This window comes from Podarcis tiliguerta, assembly GCF_965153285.1.
Source record: "Podarcis tiliguerta genome assembly, chromosome: 10".
NCBI lineage: Eukaryota > Metazoa > Chordata > Lepidosauria > Squamata > Lacertidae > Podarcis > Podarcis tiliguerta.
The window spans coordinates 51374155-51397185 of NC_139543.1; the positions used below are offsets into that span (position 1 = coordinate 51374155).

The following is a 23031-nucleotide window of genomic DNA, read 5'->3' on the forward strand; positions in this document are numbered from 1 at the left end:
GCCTAGGATATCATGTGAATTTGGCAAAAAACACTGATCCCACAATAAACCCACTTTTGAAGCTGCATCTTTTTGTTACTCAGACATTTAACTTTTCTGAGGGCACTCAGCCTAGAAACCCACATTAACAAAATGTTAGCCAGATGTTTTCAATAGCCAAAACTTAGGGGAGGGAGCAGAAAATGGGGTCCAATCATGCTAAAGTGGAGTATTTGCAGCAAACCTCCACCGAATAGCTTTTGTTGGAAGGATAACGATCCTTTGGCCTTTTCTGTAATCATAATTATAAAAAGGTAAAGGTACCCCTGACAATTAGGTCCAGTCGCAGACAACTCTGGGGTTGCGAGCTCATCTTGCTCTATAGGCCAAGGGAGCCTGTGTTTGTTTGCAGACAGCTTCCGGGTCATATGGCCAGCATGACTAAGCCGCTTCTAGCGAACCAGAACAGCACACGGAAACACCGTTCACCTTCCTGCCGGAGCAGTACCTATATTCTTATCAAATGCTGTGTTATTCTAAGCCAAATGTTTAAGCATTCTATCTGATGCATAGGATCTTTGCTCGCACTAATGTCTGACTTCAAGTGTAAGTTGTGAGAAGGAAACAGTTCTTTAAAAGTATTTCTTAACAATCCATTAAAAGTAGGCTTCTGCTGCTGAAATGTTTTCCATGCATCTCCCTCATGTTTTGGTCTCATATACTGAAGCAAGTGTCAAGACCTAAGTGGCTGGCCATTGGTCTTATAACTTCTGCTTGGGGCTGCTGGATGTAATTGATTAATTTGTGTCATTGGTTCTGTGTTGATTGTAGATTTACTCCTTAATTGTTCAACTCACTTGTGTAAAAGATAGGTACAGTATACAGCGTTCAATGTGGTGCATTGCAGACTTACTCAGAAGTGAGTTCCAAGGAGTTCTAAATAAAGGAGCACAAGACTGCAAGCCCTGGCATTTTCCAAAAAAGTACACATTTGCCTGAGCACAAAAAAATCAGGAAAAAAAGAAGTTATTAATGGTGATCATTGGAGTGCAGCCCTGTGCATGTCTACTCAGAAGTAAGCCACGATGGTGTAGTGGTTTGAGTGCGAGACAAGGACCAGGGAGACTGATTCAAATCTCCATTCAGCCACCAAGCTCACCTGACCTAGTCCCTATCAGCCTAACCTACTTCACATGGTTGTTCTGAGGATAAAATGGAGGCTGTGGGCTGCCTTGTTCTAGTAAATGAATAAAACAAAGTCCACATGAATCCAGTGGGATATTCCCCAATTAAGTCTGTACAGCACATCAGCAGAAAAAACATCAGGAAAAACTTTCTGACAGTAAGAGCTATTCGCCAGTGGAACAGACTCCCACGAGAAGTGGTGGCCTTTCTTTCATTGGAAGTTTTAAGCAGAGGTTGAATGGCCATCTCTCTTGGATGATTTAGTTGAGATTCCTAAATTGTGCGGGTTTGACCCAGCTGAACCTTGGGGACTCCTTCCAACTTTTCAGTCTTATGATTCTACACAGAGCACACATGAGAGCAAAAAGTCCCGGGTTCAATCCTTGTATGACCGCGTCTCTTGCTTGAAACCCTGGCCAGCGGCTGCCAGTCCGTGTACACAACATCGAGCTAGATGCATAAGCAAGCCGCGCCTCTTCCTTCGCTCCGTCGCACTAGCAACTCATGGCTTTCGGTTTCGTTTCTCCCTCAGGCCGGAGAGAGATCACGGGAGGCAGGGGCGGAAGTGGAGAGGTGGGGACGGTGGTCGTCGTCTCCTAGGGAAGGCGGGAATCGGGCGGGTCTCCTCCTAGTAGTAGCGCCGGAGGAGGAGCAGCAGCTTCGCCGGCCTTCTGCAAAAGCTGACCCCGAGCCAGCATGGACCGCTTCACTTCGCAGACGCTGGCCGCCCTGGCCCTGCGGGAGCTGTGCACGTCGGGGGGCTGCCTGCGCCAGGACGAGCTGTGCCGGCGCGTGGCCCTCGGCGTGAGCGCGGAGCTCCTGGGCCCGCTGTTCCAGGACGCGCGCAAGTTCACGGTGGTGACCCGGGAGGAGGCCCCCTCGGCGGCCGAAGGAGGAGGAGAAGAAGATGGAGATGCCCAGGTCGTGGTGGCCACCACCGGGGCGCGGCTGTGCCCGGAGCACGGCAGCGGGAAGTGCCAGGGCGGCTGCCGGCGGCTGCACCTCTGCCGCTACTTCGTGGGCGGCGGGTGCCGTAACCTGGACAGCAGGTAAGGCCGGCGGAGACCCCCTTCAACCCCCCCAAATGGGAAACGGCTATGTATACTGAATACTTATCTACTTTTAAAAATTTTCACCTTCTTTATTTTTCTTTGTTCTTTTTTCCTTTTTTCTGATATCTTTCATTTCACTCCTTTATTGTGAATAGCATTTTATTGAGGTATAAATAACTGTAAATATGAAAAGAGACAAAGTTTTCTCTAACTTTTTTCCTTGGTTATATGTATTTTTCTTTTTCTTTTCTATTTTCTTTTGTTGTAAATATGTATGTTTTCTAATTTGTACTTAATAAAAATATTTTTTAAAAAACAAAACCCCAAATGCTTCATCGCCGGCGTGTTTGTTCGGAAGCAAGACGCACCCCTCGAGTTAATGGGGTGGTTGTTTTTTACTCCATAGGGAGCGTCGTCTAGGATTGCCGTGGGTGGGGAGGGGAGGGTTACTATCCTGGAAGGGGGTCGTGCAAGCGGGGCAGCGACCCCACGCCCTCAAATACTAGGGTTGCTATTGAATGAGCTTTGTTTGGACTTGCTTCCGGGTAAACTTTTGCGCCCAGGGTCGGGGCTGCAAGAGAATTGCGGTGCGTAGACGGGAGAAGCTGAACCGGTTTGTAGATCCCGAGCCGTGTAGCCGGATTGGGGCGGGGCGAGAGAAGTGCCAGGCAGCCCCGAGTTGTTCAAGAGAGAATGTTTGAGCTGTGGGGGGCGAGACTCCTCCATCTTCCCCGACTTTTAATTGTGGGGCGGAGCCTCTCTTGCTACCATTGTTCGAAGTCCTAATCTATACAGTAGTTTATGTGGACGTGGAAGGAAGTACGGTTTTAAATATTGCCTTTTTTGCAGTCTGTTAGTATGTGCAATGGAAATAAGTTGAGTTTACCTTCTGTAGAGGGTTGCATAATTAAAAAGAGGATACATTTGCCGACTTTTACTTTTTACTATGGAACACCATGAAAAGGAGTGTGTGTCCTGTAAAAAGAGGACATATGGCAACCCATATGTGAACGTATTTTTACCAAAGGAAACTTTTGAAAGAGGATGGCTTTCTTCTTCTTTTTGCCAGTATGCAAATCATTCAGGTTTTTCACTATAAAAATTTAATTTGGTGGTCTCTGGTAAGGTGTCTGCCATTTTAATTTAATTTTTAAATGGAAATATTTAGCTTGCTTTTGTTATGCCCAATTCCCAAAGACTTAAACGACCAATCAAAGGACAGTTTGTGATTCTTGCTGCCATTAGTTTTACAGTACATCATGTTTGCATACTATTATTAATGTCTTTTTCTCTAGACGGGACTCAAGGCAACTGATAGATAAAAATGAGAACTATTGAAAACGTAGGGAAAACCCTCAAAACCCTAGCAGGTTCCTATAAGGGAATTCAGTCTTTCAGATAGTTTAGAGCTAAGCTGTATACAAGTACTAATACATAGTAAAGCAAATTATAACTTTGGAGTTCATGAGTGTTGTTTGTGACTGCTAAAACTACCCCCATCTATCTTTCTTTCACCTATGTTTTTACCTCCTTGCTCAGGAGATCTTAAAACATACTGTGAACTCGTTTTCCATGCTAGTTTGTTGCAGCAAAAACAACAGCCTTGCAATGTCTTTTAAAAAATTATATAAATTATATAATTATATTTAAATTATATAAGCCTTTGTGATACAGTCCACTTCATTTTGCTTGAACTCATGTGACACTGCTTGCTTTCTTCATTCATTTGTCCTGTCCTAATCATGCACTTCTCCTTTTTCAGGCATCTCTTGATTTTCAAGATGATGAAACTTGATAAATTGGGCTTTAAAAAACAGAACCCATAGTTTTACCTTCAACCTGTTTTTAACTTTTGACTTTTATAATTTTGATGTATGTTTTATGTTCTACGGAAACCCATTTAGAGGTTTTAGCAATTAAGCTGTATATAATTTTTTAAAAAAACATTATCCAGAATGCTGATGGACAAAGATTGCTGGAACTGTAGTCCTATATGTATTTACCTGGGAGTAAGCCCCAATAAACACTTTGATATTTATTCCAAGTAAACCTGCATAGAATTGGGCTGCATGATTACCTTTGGCTATGAACAAACATGCAGCTTCAGTTCATCTTTGATGGTAAAAGCAGAATGCAATTACAAGCATGTTTAATGTTTTCGAAATTTACAGGAAGCCATGCAAGTTCATCCATGACTTTCATTCACCCCATAACCTCCCTGTCCTAAAAGAGCATGGGCTCGAAAGCTTAAAGGATGATGAATTGTGTCAGCTTCTGCTTCAGAATGATTCTTCACTCTTACCTGAGGTGAGGACTTTCACTCATGAACGATGATACTTTTAATGAATCTCTAAACAACCAGTGAGCATACCAGATATCTGGACCTTTGGACCCTTCAGGAACTTGATTAGAGAACTCCAGCTTGTACTTCTGTTAATTTATTTTAAATGAAAGTGATTAAACCATGTAGCTGCGGTGTTCTAGCAGCTATTGTAAACTTGAGATAGCCATTATAATGTGTGAGCAAAACCAACCAGCACGTTGTGATTTGAGTTCAGTGTGTTTCTTTCCTGGTGCAAGGAATGTGCTTTTTGCTTGGCTTAGAGAGATAAGGAAAAGGTTACAATATGCCCTGCCTAAAACATTGCAAGAATGCGATGAAACCTCTCTTTAATGATTTGTATGTGTATGCACCCCCCGCATTCTTGAAAAGGATATGTCAGTTGGTTGTGTGTTACTACAGCCTTGCAAATACAGTGGTACCTCAGGTTAAGTACTTAATTCCTTCCAGAAACTGTTCTTAACCTGAAGCACCACTTTAGCTAATGGGGCCTCCCGCTGCTGCCGCACCGCCGGAGCATGATTTCTGTTCTCATCTTGAAGCAAAGTTCTTAACCCGAGGTACTATTTCTGGGTTAGTGGAGTCTGTAACCTGAAGCGTATGTAACCCGAGGTACCACTGTAAGTCCTTCAGAAATTACTAGCGCAAACGCATGCCTTTTTGTTGGTTATTTTTGGTTCCAAATGGAAGGAGCATGTTTGGTAAATCTTCACTGCCTGATTGTCAGTATAGGCAATAGGCTGTTTACAAGGCTTTGTTGTTACTTAAGTTAGTTCTGCAGCTTATGATATTTCTGATGTGCTGGAGATGTTCTCCACTTCAGAGTGGTGGAATACAGTGGAGATGTCTTCACAATTGCTTCCTTGCACCTGTTTGGCACTTCAATGGCATCTGGTTGACCACTGTGAGAACAGGATACTGGCTTCGATGGGTGACAGGCTTGGTCCAGCAGGCTCTTTCTATGCTAGTTGAAAACATTTTTCATTAGGGCATTCAGTGGCCTTAAATTGAATTTAGTTTATCTCTGCTATTATGGTTTGTTCTCTTTTGTTCATTTTTAAGCGTTTTGTTTATTTTATTTCTATACATTTCTGCCCAACAGCAAGTCTAGGAAAGATTATAATACCTTGAGTTCAAGCACCAGTAGTGAAGGCAATTGCTGGGTTGCCTTGAAAAACCATATTGAAATTATGAGTGGAAAATAAAAATATAGTAAATAAAAAAGTCTATGGCTCAAGGGCCTTGGTGTAGCTGGATTTCTCATAATGAGAAGTAGTTAAGAGTCATTGGAAGTGTTGTATGTTAAATAATGAAACGATGGTAAGGGAACAGCTGTCGCTCAGTGGTAGAGCACCAGCATTTTATGCAGAAGGTCCCATGTTTGATCCCCAGCAGCTTCAGGTAGGTCTGGGAATGTTTCCTGTCTGAAATCCTGGAGAGTTGCTAGGCAGTACTTCGTGAGAAGGACCAATGGTCAGACTGTATATAAGATGTATTAATTGCCACAGGATGCTATGATGGACTTTGCCATGAATATTTGAAGGAAATGGGTCTACAAGTGCTTATTTCTTAACAATAGCTGGGAATGAAATGGCCGTGATTGGAGGCAGTGTGTACCTGGAGCTGATGTCAGTTGCCATCTTGCCTTGGGAACTTTCTTGAAATCTCACTGGCTATTTAGTCCAAGACAGGGTGCTAGCTAAAATGTGCTGCTCTTGTAATCCAATTACTTCCATGTGTTTTAATGATTTTATGTACTGTGGATGTAGATTTTGGTGCAAACTGCAGTGTTTTCAGGTGTGTTGTCATTGTTCTGATGGGGAAATAAAATAAGTAAGTTGGAATGGAAGGCAAAGATTGGCACCTGTGGCATGTCATCTCTGCTTCACATTTGCTCAAAAGTAGAGGAAAAATCATCTTGGGGGTTAAGCCAGAGGGCCCTTGTTTCATTTTAGTAATACAGTGCTATTTTTCTAGAAAAAGTGGTGGTGGAACTCACCTTGTTCTCTTAGAATGGCAATGGTGCCCACCTGAGAGGTGCTGGAACTCACCTGAGAGATGTCACAACTGAGTTCTGGCTGCAAAAAAAAGCCCTGGTCATAGAGATGTGAAGCTTCCAGCCCCCCCCCCCCCAAAAAAAAACCTGGGTTGGAGAAAAATTTAATCTACCCTTTCTAAGACTTCACATTTCTAGTAGCAAGTATTCTGTTACAGAACATCTGTTGTGTTTGGATATTACTAATGAAAGTTATCTAATTTTGCCTGGCCTCTGCAGCTTGCTTCCTCTTAGGGCGTAGGCAGTGTTAGAAACAGATATATAAGCTAATTGCCAAATGGCACCTTAAACCTAGGTTATGGTCGTTGCAGTGGAATGTCTAGGCACCCTTTTTTACCATGAAATTTGTTATTAATTATCAAAGCAGAATACAACACATTAAAATATCAAATAAAACAATCCAGAATAAAACAAATTCAAGCTTCAATGAAGATATTTCAAATCCTTCTCTAAGTGACATTTTGCCTTCCCCATATCTATATACCTACTTAATTTATAGAGCTGCCCCATAGCAGATGTACCCTAGGAAGCCAGCGTGGTGTAGTGGTTAGAGCAGGGGTAAGCAACCTTTTTCAGCTGGTTCACTGTCCCTCAGACCATGTGGTGGGCCGGACTATATTTTTTTGGGGAAATGAACAAATTCCTATGCCCCACACATAACCCAGAGATGCATTTTAAATAAAAGCACACATTCTACTCAAGTAAAAATATGCTGATCGCTGATTCCCGGACTGTCTGCGGGCCAGATTGAGAAGGCGATTGGGCCACATCTGGCCCACGGGCCTTAGTTTGCCTACCCCTGGGTTAGAGTGTCGGATTAGGACCTGGGAGATCAGGGTTCAAATCCCCACTCAGTCATGAGGCTCACTGGGTGACTTGGGGCCAGTCACAGCCTCTTAATCTACCTCACAGGGTTATTGTAGGAATTAACGGAAGAGAGGGGTGAACCATGTGCTCCTTGGAGAAAAAAGTGGGAAATAAATGCAATTTCTCATCTGCTTACCTGCATAAGAAAGCTGGAAAGGCCAGCCAGATGGAGATGTCCATTGCCAACCTGGCTTCCAGAGATCTCCACGTGGCTCCCGGGGGGAATTTTGGAACACTGGGTGCATGTGTATGACGGAGTAATACTGACACAACTGAAGGCCACAACTGAAAAGTCACCATGTTGGCAACTAGATTTGTAATTCTTAACATACTGGGCCAGTACGATAGGTTGGTAATGACACACATGGCAGCCCCCATGACTGCTGATTCTAGACACAGAAAGGAGGAATCCAAGAAAGCCAAGTTACTTATTGCTCAAAAGCTTTCCTCCTCAGATTTTGAGAATTAATCATTCCTAATACTAAATCATAGCTTCTAACGCCTGAGCACATGAAGCCAAAACAGCACCACCCATGCACAAGAAAAAGTTATGAGCAGACTTGAGGTTATCCCCAAGGTTTCCAGTTATGCAAAGAACCTTTGGGCAGGGGGCAGACAGCCCATTATAACTCATTGGCATGGAATGTTGGCCGACTAAGTTGGGATGTGGAGACTGACAGCCAAGTGGGAGGAAGTAAAGAATGAAGAGACAGGAAAGAGACACTCCGAAGCAGGCCAGTAAGGACTGAGCATGTTCAGTGAGTGTTGTGACAAGACAGAAAACAGATAAGAATAGAATGGAGTGCTGGATCTCCAAACAAAGTCACTTGCTGCAGCAAGTTTTGTTACAGGGCCACATTCGCGTTGCTCTTGCTCCTTGAAAACATTTAGGCATTGCTACTCCTGTGTTTACATCTTACTCTAGTCTATTTGCTTTAAATGAATTTATGTGTCTTGATTTTTTCTTCTCCTCCTTTTTGTTGTTAGATATGTCCATACTATAACAAAGGGGGCGGGCCCTATGGATCTTGCACCTTTAAGAAGATCTGTGTCAAACTCCACATTTGTCAGTACTACCTCCAAGGAGAGTGCAGGTTTGGGAGTACCTGCAAGCGCTCACATGACATTGCTAACTCTGAGTGTTACGAGAAGCTGGAGAAGCGAGGAATGAGCCACGCCACGATCACCAAATTTCCCTTGATCTACAGGAATGCATATGACATCAAAAATAGCTCAACAGCATCAACTAGCAGAGGTAGAGTGCTTCATTCTCTTTTATAAGACTATAGAAATCCCCAATATAGCCAGTACAGTAGCTGCTACTCACTGTGAACGTCAGGAACAGAAGGTTAATAATTATAATAATTTTATTATTTATACCCTGCCCATCTGACTGGGTTTCCCCAACCAGATCAATATAGCAATGCTGTAAATATATTGATAATCTTTTGCCCAGTGAAGGAGATGGGGAGGCACGGTCTGTAGCTACTGCACTGCGAGTTTTAAGAGCTATCTTGGCTTGCCTTCTAAGAAAGGAGAAGAGAACCTTTCAGATAAAATGGTGGGGCCATGTGACCAATTATTAAGTTGGCCAGCAGTTTGGAATTGTGAACAAAGGAAGCTGAGTTGTACAGGAAGAATAAACAATAAAATGAGTAAAATAAATATGACATAATAGTTGGAGGCAGAACACTGGTCTGTTTCAGCTAATTGGTCTTTTTCACATCAAAGTAGAGTCCTTGAGAAGAGTTTTAACAACAAAACTTCTTTGTGGGCTGTAACCAGTTTCTTTAAATGCACCTCTGACTGATAAAAGCTCATTAACCAGAGCAGCTGCTTTCTTCATGAGTTCTTCATTGTGAACATGATCTAATGTTATATATCATATACTTTTTCAAAATATGCAAGAAATACCCTTATAAAGGACGCAAATAGGAAATTTCACCCATTACATTCTCCCACTCTTCCCAGGGCTAAAACAGCATAACCACTACTTTCATGAAACATAATTTGTAATAGCTGTGAACCTGCTACCTCCTGTGACTAATTATTAGTAATTGGAAACAGATGTTACAAGAATGCAGATTGGTCAGACTTACTGTTGAGTCCATTAGGATTTACAGAGCTCAAATGTAGAAACCCAGTATGCCTCACATTTACTTAATGTTACATGGGGATCTTGCACTTTGTACAAAGACCTGTGTATTTGTTCTGTAACAAAAAAATCTTTTTAACTCCTCAGGAGTAGGCTTGCATTAATTAATTGGGCTTCCATGATGTGTGCAGAGATTTTGCTTTGATGCTCACAAAGCAAACATTCTAGTCTCTTTTGGTTTGTCCTATATACGTTAAAGGACAAGGACATAATAAGATGTATAACATGAACTAATTGGCCAATAGTAGAACTTTTCGATACAAACCTGCCATCTACAGAATTGAATGCATTGTTTAAGTTGTAATGGTTTTGCACAATATGAACAACTGCCACATTTAAAATGTCTAGTAGGCATGACTATTATTCAAGCACTGACTTGAGGAAGACAACACTAACTGGGTTTTCAGATCTCGAAGTACTCAGGAACCCAGAACAGACAAGACCAGACAAGACGTTTATTTGCTAAATTTATATACCTCTCTTCATCTGAAAATCTCAGGGTGGGTCACAACATAAAAATGCAAAAAGAGAACCCAAAATACATAATAAAATAAAAACAAACCAATAACCCCCTTCCCACGAACACATTTAAAAAGCCATGCAATGTTCATCAGTCAAAGGTTAAACCATAAATGTTTTCACCTGGCGCCTAAAGATAAGTAATGATGCTAAGAATATGCTAACAGAACAAAATGTTGGAAGAAGTATTCATCATACCAGTTGCAATAATTTTGGGTTTACTTATAAAGCCTGCAACCCACTTGCACGGGCTTTGCAGTCCAATTACCGGGTGCAATCCGCAGGTTGCGAAACACTGAGCTAGAGTCTGTGTTTTCCTGCTTTCTCAGAAAGAAAATTGAGCAGCGGTCAGGTACCATCAACCACAAACATCAGTGAAGATTCAGATTTTATATGCTTATACCACATTAGGAAAAGTTGTAGCTTTCAAGGTAAGTGAAATAAAACTTGTGGTGGGTTCTATCAAGCTTTTCTTTTGCATGTATGTGTATGTATCACTGTCTGTCCCCTGCCCTGACTTGTTTTTATGCACTTTCAAACTTTGCAAAAATGACCTATTGGCATCATTCCCTAAGAAATTATGATTTAAGCTTTATTATTTATTTCGCCTTGAGCCACTTGAAAAATACTGTCGGCTAGTTTGCTAGCCTCTCTTTTCCTTGCCCCTGGCTGCACTTTGAAGAAGATCCCTTTACTTTGTTCTGCGCTTGAGCATATGAATGGAGTGGTGTCTCTTAAATGGCCCAACATGGACTACAGTGGTACCTCTGGATGCGTACGGGATCTGTTCCGGAGCCCCGTTCGCATCCTGAAGAGAACGCAGCCCGCGTCTGCGCATGACATCATTTTGAGCGTCTGCACATGCGCGAGCAGCGAAACCCGGTAATAATTCGTTCCATTACTTCTGGGTCGCTGCGGAGTGCAACCCGAAAATGCTCAACCTGAAGCAACTTTAACCCAAGGTATGACTGTATATGCAATAAAAAATTCCCCTTATGCCAGGGGTGGGGAAATCTCTGGCCCACAGGCCAATATTGGCCCACCAGGGGAGCCCAGTTTGGCCCATGAGGCCATTTCTCCTCCAACCATGCCAGCTTTTAAATCATCTGATGTCAATGTGTGACATTAGATACCGGCTGGGAAGGCATGTCTCAGTCCTGCTGGGTGCTGGTTTGCTAGCACATTGCCTGTGAAGCAGGCCCTGGCAGAGAGCAAGATGAATGAAACCCTTCATCAGAGAGTACAGTATTGCTGGATGCTGCTTTGCCAGTGTGTTACCCCATGGTGGCACATCATGGCCCCACTCACTTGTCATTGTTGACCCACAGAGTGGCGGGAGACAAAGATCTGACCTGCTTGGTGGAAGAGGTCTCCCATCCATTTGTGATGGGAAGGTATCATTTGCAAATATTTAAGCATCCTTGCTATTCTGTTTTCTACTGTGTTGATTTATTAAGTGTTTACTAAACTTATTAGTTTACTTTTGGGGCTTAAAACCCCCCTCTCTATGTTAATGGCCCCAATTAAGACCTTGTTATACCAACTGCTCAATATTCTCAGTAGACAGGTTACATTAAGTAAAATGTGTAAGTTTATGTCTAGAGCAGCGTTTCCCAAACTTGGGTCTCCAGCTGTGTTTTTGGACTACAATTCCCATCATCCTTGCAATTGGTCCTGCTAGCTAGGGATGCTGGGAACTGTAGTCCAAAAAAACAGCTGGAGACCCAAGTTTGGGAAACACTGGCTTAGAGGTCATTACATGTACTGCTGGATGTTTAATGGTTCTTGTATTTTTATTTGTTTAAAAACAAAAGTTTCCAAAAAAAATCCCTCTCTCAAACCAACTTTAAATAAAAATGTGCTGCTCTTCTGTTACTCCTACAGTAGCATTAAGTTTCTGCTCTTCAGCACCATATCGTAAATGACTGGCTGTTAGATTAACTGCAAGGTGACTAAGCTGCCCATATGACTCACTGCAAAGTAGGCAGGCTGAATTCTCAGCAGGCAGCAGTAGAATCAATTCTAATAGAGACAGGGAAGTATTAATACCTTTATACTGGCAGGGCTACATCTGGACTATCGTGCCATCAGCAACCATTGCACCTGGCTGCTTTGGAAGGTGAGTCAGCCAAGCCCTCTCCCAGAACTGCTCCAGCCATTCCACGCGGTTGTTATGTAACTGGTTTAGACAATATCTTCAGCCTGATCTGGCTCATGTGTAGCAATGGGGGAGTATAAACCTGTCCTCCCCTCCCCCTTGGTCCATCTGGAGATGGCATGTTCCTAGTAGTCCTAAAATCCAAATGCTTTTACCTGTGCATAATATAACCTGTAGGCCAGTTTCGGGTGTGCTGTCCTACATTCCATGCCATGAACAAGGTCCAGATGATAGGTGCTTACCTTCCTCTTCCCTTGCGGTTCCTTTTTTCCTTTTGTGTCATGTCTCTTGGTTTGCAATCCATTATTTTAAACTGCAGACCACCTTGAGTGCTTGAGTACACCATATGAGTGTAGTAACTTTAAATGACAAATGTCTCGGTTGTATTTGCATGTTTAGTATGAACGTAGATTAATCAATCCTAAGTGAGCCTTGGATTTGCAGGCTTCCCTCTCCTCAACTGGATGGACACAACTGGTTAAATGGAAAATTCTGAACGCCTTGTCCCAGCTTTCTCCTTGCAAGCATTTGTGGTTCGCTTCACATCCTGTGTGTTTAGCACCAGCCCCTCAGTGTTTCTTCTGTAAAGCCCATGGGTAGATGACCAAGGGTTTTAACACAACTTGGTTTTATTTATCTAGATAAGTGTAATCGAGATCACTTCCATTTGCCATACAGATGGCAAATACTTAATGGGACCCAGTGGAAAGATCTGAAGGATATGGAGAAAATTGAACAGGCCTACTGTGACCCAGTTACTGACAGGTATAGATACATTAATAATACGTTCTTGTTTGGCTCTGAATTTTAGTGGTACAGGTCTCTTTGCTGTTTGTTTATATTTTCTTTAGTAATTAACTCTGCTGGTGGATTACTACTTGAATGTTGTATTTTGTCTTTTTAATGGCTTAACTGCTTTTGTAGCGCACAGAGCCTTGATTTAAGCTGGTGGGGAAACATTTGAAATCAGCTTAGGCTTCATGTGGGGAAAAGAACCAAAATGCATTGTGTGTGTGTGTTTGGGCTCTTTTAAAGGCATATTTGTGCAGTCTTAGACGTCATCTTAGATTCATGGAAGTTTTTCCCCCCCATCTTGATGTTGAAAGGGAGGGTTCTAGGTCTCAAGATGGTAGAATGGGATTTGCAGTTGTGGCACCTGCATGCATTTTTAAGACTTGGGATATGATCTGACTTTAACCATGAATAATATCCCACTGAAAGTGAGGGCAGATCCACACCGTACATTTAAAACACGTTCAACACACATCTGAAGCACATGCCTCCCCCTGAAGAATCCTAGGAACTGTATATTCATCTGCACAGAACTACAGTTCCCAGCACCCTTAACAAACTACAGTTCCCAGGATTTTCACGGCAACATCATGACAGAACTTCATGGAGCTAGTCAAAATTGACTAGTCACTATTCTTAGGAAGAAAGCTAGTCTGGGGAGAGAGAGAAAAAAGGAATAGTGCTGCAGCAGTAGCCAACTGGGGCAGTGCATCTGTGAAAAACAATCTAAGCTTCAGGGAGTTTTGGGGAGAAGCACACCACCCTCCTGGAAACTTCTTCATGAAAAAGGGAGAATTTGCAGCACAGCATCACTGCTTTAAATGCTTTTAACAATGGAATTACTCTTGGTTAAGGGTGGAATAAAAAAAAAATCATGCTGGCTTGCAGAAAGTAGCAGATCTCGACATTATTAGTAGTAAAGAATATTTAGTTCTTTGTAAATCTTTCAAGTGCACTCTAACCCCCCCCCCCCGAAACCCAATTGTGCACAGAATTGTCTACAACAGCGCTGCAGACATCGTTTTCTCCAGTATGACTTGTGGCCCTGCCAAAATTAGACGGCTCTCCACTGCATCTTCTGTGACCATGGCGCCTCACTATATTCTCACAACTGATTGGATCTGGTATTGGAAGGATGAATATGGGGTGTGGAATGAATATGGAAAGGAAGTAAGTAACATGGGATCATGCTGCGCTGAAGCAAGTCATATTGTGGTGACCCTTTTTGAGCATTGTAAACTGGTGCAGATAGACGAGCTTGAAATCTAGTTGGCATCCCTCTCTCAGCAATTGTCTTGTTTCACAACCTGCTGGAACATTTTTTCTGTGTAGTCTTCCTTGAAGTAGATCAGAACTCTGTTTAAGACCACAGCTGTGGGTCAGATTTATTTGGAACATTTCTGCCCAGTCCTTCAGTATTGCTGTTCCCAAAACAAAATAGGAAGGCTTTTTTTAAAAAAGTGCAACAAATAAAGCAGGAACGGTCCTAAACAAAAATAACCAAGAGCCTTCTTGCTGGTGTTGCCACTGTTACAGAATGTTTTCCCCAAGGAGGCTCACCTGGTTCTGCCTTTGCAGTCTTTTTGGTGCTAATTGACGATCTTTTTAGTTTCTCAGTGGAGTTTGTGCCTTTCGGCTACCTGATTCTGCCGAACTTTGAAAATCTATTCCACTTAATGGAGAAACACTGTCTTGCTTTCTAGTCATTCCTTGCCTCTCTAACGTTTTGAGCAGTTGTTGCAAATCCATCCCATGCATGCTTGCTTATAAAGGGCGAATATTTCTTTGTACAGTCCAGTATATCTCACGCTTTAGACCCCTGTAGATTGTAAGGTTTCCTCAAAGAAAGTTCTTGGCCATCTATTTTTAAAAAGGGATGTGATTTCTTCTCTGCTGCTAGGATGTTGATCACTCTGCCGCCACAGTGTCCTGCTTTGACTTGGAAAAAGCCTATCAGTCTGAAGCGTCTCCAACACTCGCGTTTTCAGCTGGAAAACACAAATACGAGCTTGATTTCAAAGGTAGGTCTCATTGAATCAACTGAGGTGTGCTTAAATACAATCTGCTGGAACAGGGGCAAGGAACACTTTGTGGGCCAGATTTGGCTCGGCATGGGTCCCAGTTTTGCCCACCTGTGAGGCGTTCTCAAAGTAAAGGAAGGATTGAACTCTGATTAATAAGAATACACACAGAGGCTTGAACCAGCAAGACTCTGGGAAGGGTGCATATAATAGTCTCTGTCCACCCCCTGGCCCAGGTTGTTTTATTCACAAAAAGAACTTTTTACAGAGTGTTCGTAAGAACCAATCAGATGTCTTCTGAGCATTTCAACAAACCCCAGGTGGGGACAAAGTTAAACTACCAAAACTAATTAAGCACTCATACTTTTGAGGTAAACAACACAGAACTACAAAGGAGTGCATTTGGCAACCCCAGAGGTGATAAACAAGCAATATACATGATAAGAAGGATGGCCAGGAAGACAGCGATCTGTTTCCTGGCCCTAAGATTAACATTTGTTGTGTTTATGAGACGGCAGTGGTCTTTTCTAGGTGCTTAGATGGCTTCTGTGATACAGGTATAGAATGGACCTTGCATGGAGATCTACCTTATAAATCAGGAGTAGAGCATCACCTTCAGAAGCCAAATAGGCCTTCTTTCCATTTTGCCCCATATGAATTGGTTTCACCTCTGCTTCATCAGCCAGAGATGAAGTTTCCTGCAGATTATATTCTAAAAGATTTTGAAGGAAGGAATGTTCTCTAGAGGTTTTCTGGCTCTTCTCGGTTTTAAGTTATAAATCGGAACCAGTGGTATTCAGATCTCTTTTAAGAGGGGGTATAAATGACTTTGGCAGCAGAATATGTTTTCAAATGGAATAAATGTTATTCTCTATGTAAGCACTGTTAAATATTTCTGTGGCTTCCCCCTCCTCCCCAGCCATGAAACAGAAAAACCTGCGATACCTGACAGAACGAAGTGTTCGAAGACGACCGAAGTTTGTGTCTGTAAAGGAAGTAGAGAAGAAGAAGAAAAGGTTGGTGACCAAAGTCTGTACTGTATAGAGATTATGCACCACAAAGGACATCAGTGAGGATTTCAGGAAAGAAGGAAGCATCTAATCCTTGCTGTCTGCCTTTCCCATTGTCGCCACAACCTGTAATAAGGCCTGGCCACTGTGGCTGTTCCATAGTTTTGAGTTCAACAATAGGGACAGACAGGGACAGACCCTTTGAATAAAGGAAATCCTAAAACACCTAAAGAGCGTTTTGCAATAGTTGAGAGTACCAACCAATCTCAGTATTTTGTCTTCTAGGTTTCCCCCCCCTTCCTGTTGTGGACCTTTATTTTAAGCAAGAGGTCTGCAACTGGAGGCCCCTGGGGGAGAGCCTGTCCTCTAAAATGAGCCAGTGTCGTGTTGGGCTAGGATCTGCGAGACCAGGGTTCAAATCCCTACAGAGCAACGATGCTCACTGAGTGACCTGGGGCCAGTCACTCACTCTCAGCCTACCCTAATTCACATGGTTGCTGTGAGCATAAAATGGGGAGGGGAACTCTGTAAGCTACATTGAGCTCCTTTGAGGAAAGGTGGAATATAAAGATAAATAAAGGATTCTGGAAGGAAAAGAGGTGTGGAGAACTTCGTATCCACGGCAGGAATGTGTGTTTAGGGCTGGCCCAGCTCTCATCACTTGCTTTTCAAACCGACTTCCTAGGAAACTTGAGTTGCTGATCAGGGTTTTAACCTCCTGATTAGTACTGTAGACGGAGAGGTTATGATTCTGGCACGGGTGTTTTGCTGAACAGGAGCTTTAATTCCTCCTTAATTTAATTGGTGTCTTTACGCTTTATTTTAAGACGATACTCAAAACTTGAATGTGTTCATTTTGCCACATATTCAGCAGGTGTATGTTCCCCCGTCAGCTTAATATTATATGTAAGCATTAATTCTTAATTGCTTGATCTCTTCCCATCACACAAAGTGGGGCCAAGCAGTCGACAGGAGACAATGTGCACATTCCAGCTCACTGGGACCAGTCAGCCTTGCCAGAACTTGGATATAAGGTAGGATACTCCGAAGTGTGTGGGGTCAGGCTGTCCCTGTAATGCCTCAATACCCAATATGACATCTTCCCTACTGACATCATGTCAAGATGTGCAAGATGATGATTATCTTCTGCCAAAGGGAAAGGGCAGTTTTAGCACTCTCCTTGGCAGATTCTACGCTCCAGAACTATTCGCTTTTACTCACATCTTTTCAGATTAGTTTAGTCTGATTATTGCAGAACCATAATTTCTGTTTTGGCAAGTTGATAGGATGAGAGATGTGCATTATTATCTATTTCCCTCCTTCGTAGCTTTCCTTTTCATCCCTCATGGCTTCCATAAAGTGGTATCTAACCTATCCAATAAAATTCAAGAACAAAACCAGTAAAATGGAACATTGGGGAGCAATGTTAGCAGTTATGTACCCCTTCAAAGAATATAAATGTTTTGCCAGTCTCCCAAAAGTCAGGAGAAAGACGAGATGCATTAGCCAAATGGTTTGTGAAAATGCAAGGGGTGTGAGGATACAGCATTAAATACTGTCTTTGAAGGGCTCCCTGACTTGATAAGGGTTCCCTGACTTGTCCCATTCAGGAAGCCACTGCACCAAAGAATTAGGGTGAGTGTAGATGAGAACTCTGTGCCTTGCCATTCAGAAAGGTAGCTAAAAACCTACTGTGTGATAGCAGGGCTTATATCTGTGTTCCATATCTAGTAACATCCTGTTGCTGAACAACTGTGTTTACAAGGAGCACATCTCTCAAGCCTGATACCTTCTATACTCCTGAACCAACAGATAAAGATTAAAGAATAACAAAATAGGTCATATTTTAAGAACGATTCAGCATCAGTAGTCTTATACTTTTCCCCAGAGATGAGGATGATCCAAGATATTGTCCTTTAAGTGTCTGGTCAAAAACCAATCTCTCCTTCTCCTCCCGCCATCACTATTGAGGGGCCCTGCACCTCTGGCCTGCTGCTCCAAATCTTCTTTATGCACATTTGGAATTACCTTTGCTGCATGGGCTACTCTTGCTGCCGTTTTCATGAAGCATCTTTGTACCTTTTGCCCTGCAGCTGATCACCCTTCTCCCATCTTCCAAGGAGTACAGAAATGTCCAGGTTAATTTTCAGCGCACGATGCCAAATGCATTGATTATGAGCATCAAAAGAATCCAGAATTTGGCTCTGTGGGAAGTATATCGGTGGTAAGTGCAAATTCATTGTTCTGGTATTACGTAACTCGGTTTCTCTTTACTTTTCCAAAGCCCAGATTTACTTCTGCGTAGCAGAGGTCTGAAAACATTCTTGAGTGCTGGATTGAAGTCCTCTTGTGTTCCTCAGTGTTTAAATACTCAGGCAGTGTTCATAGAATCAGAGAACTGTGGAGTTGGAAGGGACCACGAGGGCCACCTAGTCCAACCTCCTGCAATGCAGGGATATTTCGGTGTTTGGGCCAAGTAAGAAGGTGATAGGACAGCCATGCCTAAATTTATTGCAAGCGTCTAAGCTTGGGGTGGGACGCGGATGGTGCTGTGGGTTAAACCACAGAGCCTAGGACTTGCCAATCAGAAGGTCGGCGGTTCAAATCCCCACAACGGGGTGAGCTCCCGTTGCTCAGTCCCTGCTCCTGCCAACCTAGCAGTTCGAAAGCACATCAAAGTGCAAGAAGATAAATAGGTACCGCTCTGGCGGGAAGGTAAACGGTGTTTCCGTGCGCTGCTCTGGTTCACCAGAAGTGGCTTAGTCATGCTGGCCACATGACCCAGAAGCTGTACGCCGGCTCCCTCGGCCAATAAAGCGAGATGAGCGCTGCAACCCCAGAGTCGGTCACGACTGGACCTAATGGTCAGGGGTCCCTTTACCTTTAAGCTTCGGATAGATCCAGGACCATGGTGTTGAGGAGGGCAGGGATGGGGGCAGTTCCAAGTCTTTTTCCTTGCCGTTTCCCCATCTAGCCTCTCTCCTTTTTGTTTCCCCCTTGGGGAAAACATATACATATCCAACCAGCCCCCTCGGAGGTCTCTGAGATACTTCAGGTGTGCAAGTATCCAGGTGGTCGATTTTGCACAGAACTTCCCATCAGAAGCTTTGAACTAGGCCATGGTACTATTTGGAAGTTGGGAGGCTTTTTCGCCACCATGGTACAAGTTTTGTGCCTGTGCTTTTGCTCCACAAAGACCCTGGCTAGTTTGTGTGTGGATTTCAGTTCTGTTTCTTTTGCTGTATTTGAAACAGGAAGCAAAACTGAAAGTAGTAAATTATGTTTCTGTTTCTTTTCCTTAGAGTTTTGTCTTGTTTGCTCTGTATACGAAACCAGTTTTGATAATCTGCTCCAAGTGACTGCTTCTCAGTTTTGGAACTGTGTTCACATTGTTATAGGAATATATATGTGCCTCTCATAAGTGGCCGCTATGTTTTCTACATATGCTGATTGGCGGCATCTATAATGCTATCTGGCGCCATGTCAGAATACAGGAGTGTTGCTCTCTTGATTATTTCTTAATCCAAGCACATCCCTTTAGACTTGAGGTGGAAGAAAGTGATCTTAAGGTACTCGAAAACAACTTCTGACAGGCACCATGCATGCATTTAGATATTGGATCTGAGCTTAAAACACTGTTGAATTGTGTAAAATCACATTAGTGTGGCTGGGTTGGGCTGTTGGAAGGGAACAGGCAGCCTTATACAAAGCTCCTGTATTAGTTATGAATGTTTAGCCTCTTGCACCAAAACATATGACGATGACTTAAGAAATGTGTGATTTACTTATTTACAGTGCAGTCCTAACCATCCATACTCAGAAGTAAGTCCTGTTGAATTCAGTGGGGCTTATTCCTGTTGAACGAAGTTAGTGGTACCAGGGTTGCAGCCTTACTGTATGTATAGACTGCTTGGATCTACAAAGGCTTCCATAGTGGTTTGCAATAAATAATCATAATCATAATCATAAATAATGTGTAAAATCTAAGGGCCAGTAGGCAAAAAAGCAAGACAGAGCAAAACATCAGAACAAAATACCTTTCTTAATCTTAACTGCTGAAGCCACAAAGTAGAAAATACAAGTTTTCATTCACTGAGAAGATGGAATTCTGAACAGATGGGGGCACTACAGAAAAGATTTATCATTGATGCTATCTGGAGCAGGGCTGCATTGGCAAATCTTGAGCCCTGGGTGGATGAAGCTTATGCTAAAGCAGTGCTCTCTTGTCAGATCCTGGTTGTTTCTGCATTAGGGAACTTTGAAATATTTGCTTCTTTGTAGGCAGAAAGAACAAATGAAGAAGGCAAATGGGGGAAAGGATGTGGATGAAAGACAGTTATTTCACGGGACCAAAAATGACCACATTGATGCTATCTGCCAGCAGAACTTTGACTGGAGGATCTGCGGCGTCCACGGCACAGCCTATGGCAAAGGTAACTTCATTCTGTTAAAACTAAGAAGGAAAAGTGGATTGTTTATAATTTAAGGGTGGGAAAGGGTGGTTTGCAAAGAAGGGTGAGACTTATAAGGAAGTATGCTTTAGATTGCAGCCTTAGAGGCAGGACAGTGAGCAGCCTAGATGGGCAACCGATGTGAGAAAACTTGAAGAACATTCTACTTTTTGGCCTTACAGTAAAGCTTCTATTGGATGATTTGCTAATGTTACATCTGCTGTACTGCCTTGAACTAATAGTCAGTAGCCTTACTCTGCGCTGCTTCTTTTTTGTCTCTTTCCACTTCCTCTCCCCTTTACAGGAAGTTACTTTGCAAGAGATGCTTCATATTCTGATAACTACACCAAAAGCAATTCTTCTGTCAAGACCATGTTTCTGGCCAGAGTGTTGGTTGGGGAGTTTACGAATGGTGTGTCTTCCTACCTCCGCCCTCCTGCCAAAGACAGCCAGAACTCAGTCTTCTATGATAGTTGTGTGAATAGCACCCAGAATCCATCCATCTTTGTCATTTTTGAGAAGCACCAGATCTATCCTGAATACCTCATAGAGTACAGAAATTAGGAGGAGCTTTACTTTGGAGCGTATAACGTTGCTTATCTGTCTTATGGGCTGCTTTCAGCAGACATTTTATATTAGGACTGTGGTGTTTTACTTATTGAGATACAGATATTTTAAAAGCTTTCCTGGTTAATTTGGGCAGCCTTTTTTAAAAAACAAACAAACACCAAACCATAATTGTTTTAATGTAAGTTCCTGACACATCTGTGGGTGGTAAGTACCCCATTAGAAAAGACTTAATTTCTCTTTCACAGGAGGGAATAACTTCTTTGAGATAGTCTCAAAGCAATTCTTCCTTCACCACGGCTATTTTTTTATTTGTGAGCATAAGATTTGATTGATTAATCATACAAGCTTTAATTGACTGAGACTATGTTAGTGAGAGGGACGCAGGTGGCGCTGTGGGTTAAACCACTGTGCCTCTTGAGCTTGCCGATCAGAAGGTTGGCGGTTCAAATCCCTGCGACAGGGTGAGCTCCCGTTGCTCTGTCCCAGCTCCTGCCAACCCTAGCAGTTCAAAAGCACGCCAGTGCAAGTAGATAAATAGGCACAACTCCGGTGGGAAGGTAAACACCGTTTCCATGCGCTGCTCTGGTTTCGCCAGAAGCGGCTTAGTCATGTTGGCCACATGACCTGGAAAAACTGTCTGCGGGCAAACGCCGGCTCCCTCAGCAAGATGAGCGCTGCAACCCCAGAGTCGCCCGAGACTGGACCTAACCGTCAGGGGTCCCTTTACCTATGTTAGTGAAGTGCAACAGGTCTTATGTGAAACCTCTTGAAATGGTTGCGTAATGACTTGCTACGCAATCCAGAGATCCCTGCCTCCATTTCTACCTGCCCCGCTCCCTGCAGGATGCACCTTGAAGCTTGATATCATTAGTGCAGCTTTTGAGTGTCATTTATTTTCATTCCCAACAGTGCAATATTTTGTGTGGCTTGGGTCAGTAGTACTTTATGACTCTAGGCAACGACTGCTGTTATCCACCAGCAAGCCAAATGCCCCAGCTTACTCTCCTATGACTTTTCTGCCCTTTTATTTTAGCAGTGTTGATTCCAGTTCTCCCTTGGGACGTTGTAGTTTCTCCTTCCTTGGAGGCTTTTAAGCAGAGATTGGATGGCCATCTGTCATGGGTACTTTAACTGAGATTCCTGCATTGCAGGGGGTTGGACTAGATGACCCTTTCAACTCCATGCTATAACAAAATGTGCTCACTGGGATTTCCCTTTCCTGAAACAGTGCCCCCTTAGTTTATCTGCATGACAGCCTTCATCATAAGCAACCTGGGGAAATCAGTATTGGAAAAGTTTTGGAAACTCGCCATCGCATATATACATGTGCTATATCAACAAAGGTGGCTTTAATCTGGCTGCAATAGTTTGGGCATGCGGAAGCTAAGGAACAATCGGGAGATCACTACAAACTCTTGGCTGTTCCTCTGAAATCCTGCCCATTGCCAACCCACTCCTGAAGTTTAGCTGGTACAGCTTGGTGGATAGAGTTGGCTGGATGCATCATTTAACTTAAGCCCATTGAGGGGCTTAACTGGTTGAATAACTGATTAATACTGGGATTGGTTTTTTAAACGGCTCAGTTTTTAAGCAGTGAATGTGTTTTGCTGGTCTTGCGTTGAGTTCCTCAAGACACTGTTGAAACTCTAGTTGACATGCTCTCTAGCTTATAGCTGTAAAGCATTTGAATATTGTGAGATTCGAGTGGATACTGTCTGGTATCATTTGCATCGATCCTTTTCTCGCAATGCATCTGTCTTTTAAGTGAATTAAAATGACTGGAGTTAGAAAGGCTCCTGAGTTTGTGGTGCTGTTTTTGCTTTTTAAGATCTCTGTTTCTGTGTTCCGTAAGTTACCCAACAGCAGGACAACACC

At 42.9% G+C, this 23031-nt stretch overlaps 1 protein-coding gene across 1 annotated transcript; it reads left to right on the top strand.

Annotated features, from left to right (window-relative positions):
* Nucleotides 1–1657: 1657 nt before the first annotated feature.
* On the top strand, nt 1658–22950 carry LOC310658931 (protein mono-ADP-ribosyltransferase PARP12-like). Its single transcript, XM_083401480.1, has 12 exons — nt 1658–2213; nt 4388–4523; nt 8468–8735; nt 10484–10585; nt 12954–13077; nt 14097–14274; nt 15005–15125; nt 16045–16141; nt 17088–17169; nt 18229–18359; nt 20417–20568; nt 20891–22950. Exons 1-12 carry the CDS (start codon nt 1861–1863, stop codon nt 21148–21150), a joined length of 2004 nt encoding a protein of 667 aa, XP_083257606.1. The 5' UTR covers nt 1658–1860; the 3' UTR covers nt 21151–22950.
* Nucleotides 22951–23031: the final 81 nt, after the last annotated feature.

Excerpts from the sequence above, each read along its gene's own strand:
- LOC310658931 (XM_083401480.1), top strand. The coding sequence starts at position 1,861 with ATGGACCGCTTCACTTCGCAGACGCTGGCCGCCCTGGCCCTGCGGGAG. Across the intron at positions 14,275-15,004 it reads GGAATGAATATGGAAAGGAA|GATGTTGATCACTCTGCCGC; the intron begins GTAAGTAACATG and ends CTCTGCTGCTAG. Across the intron at positions 18,360-20,416 it reads CTGTGGGAAGTATATCGGTG|GCAGAAAGAACAAATGAAGA; the intron begins GTAAGTGCAAAT and ends GCTTCTTTGTAG.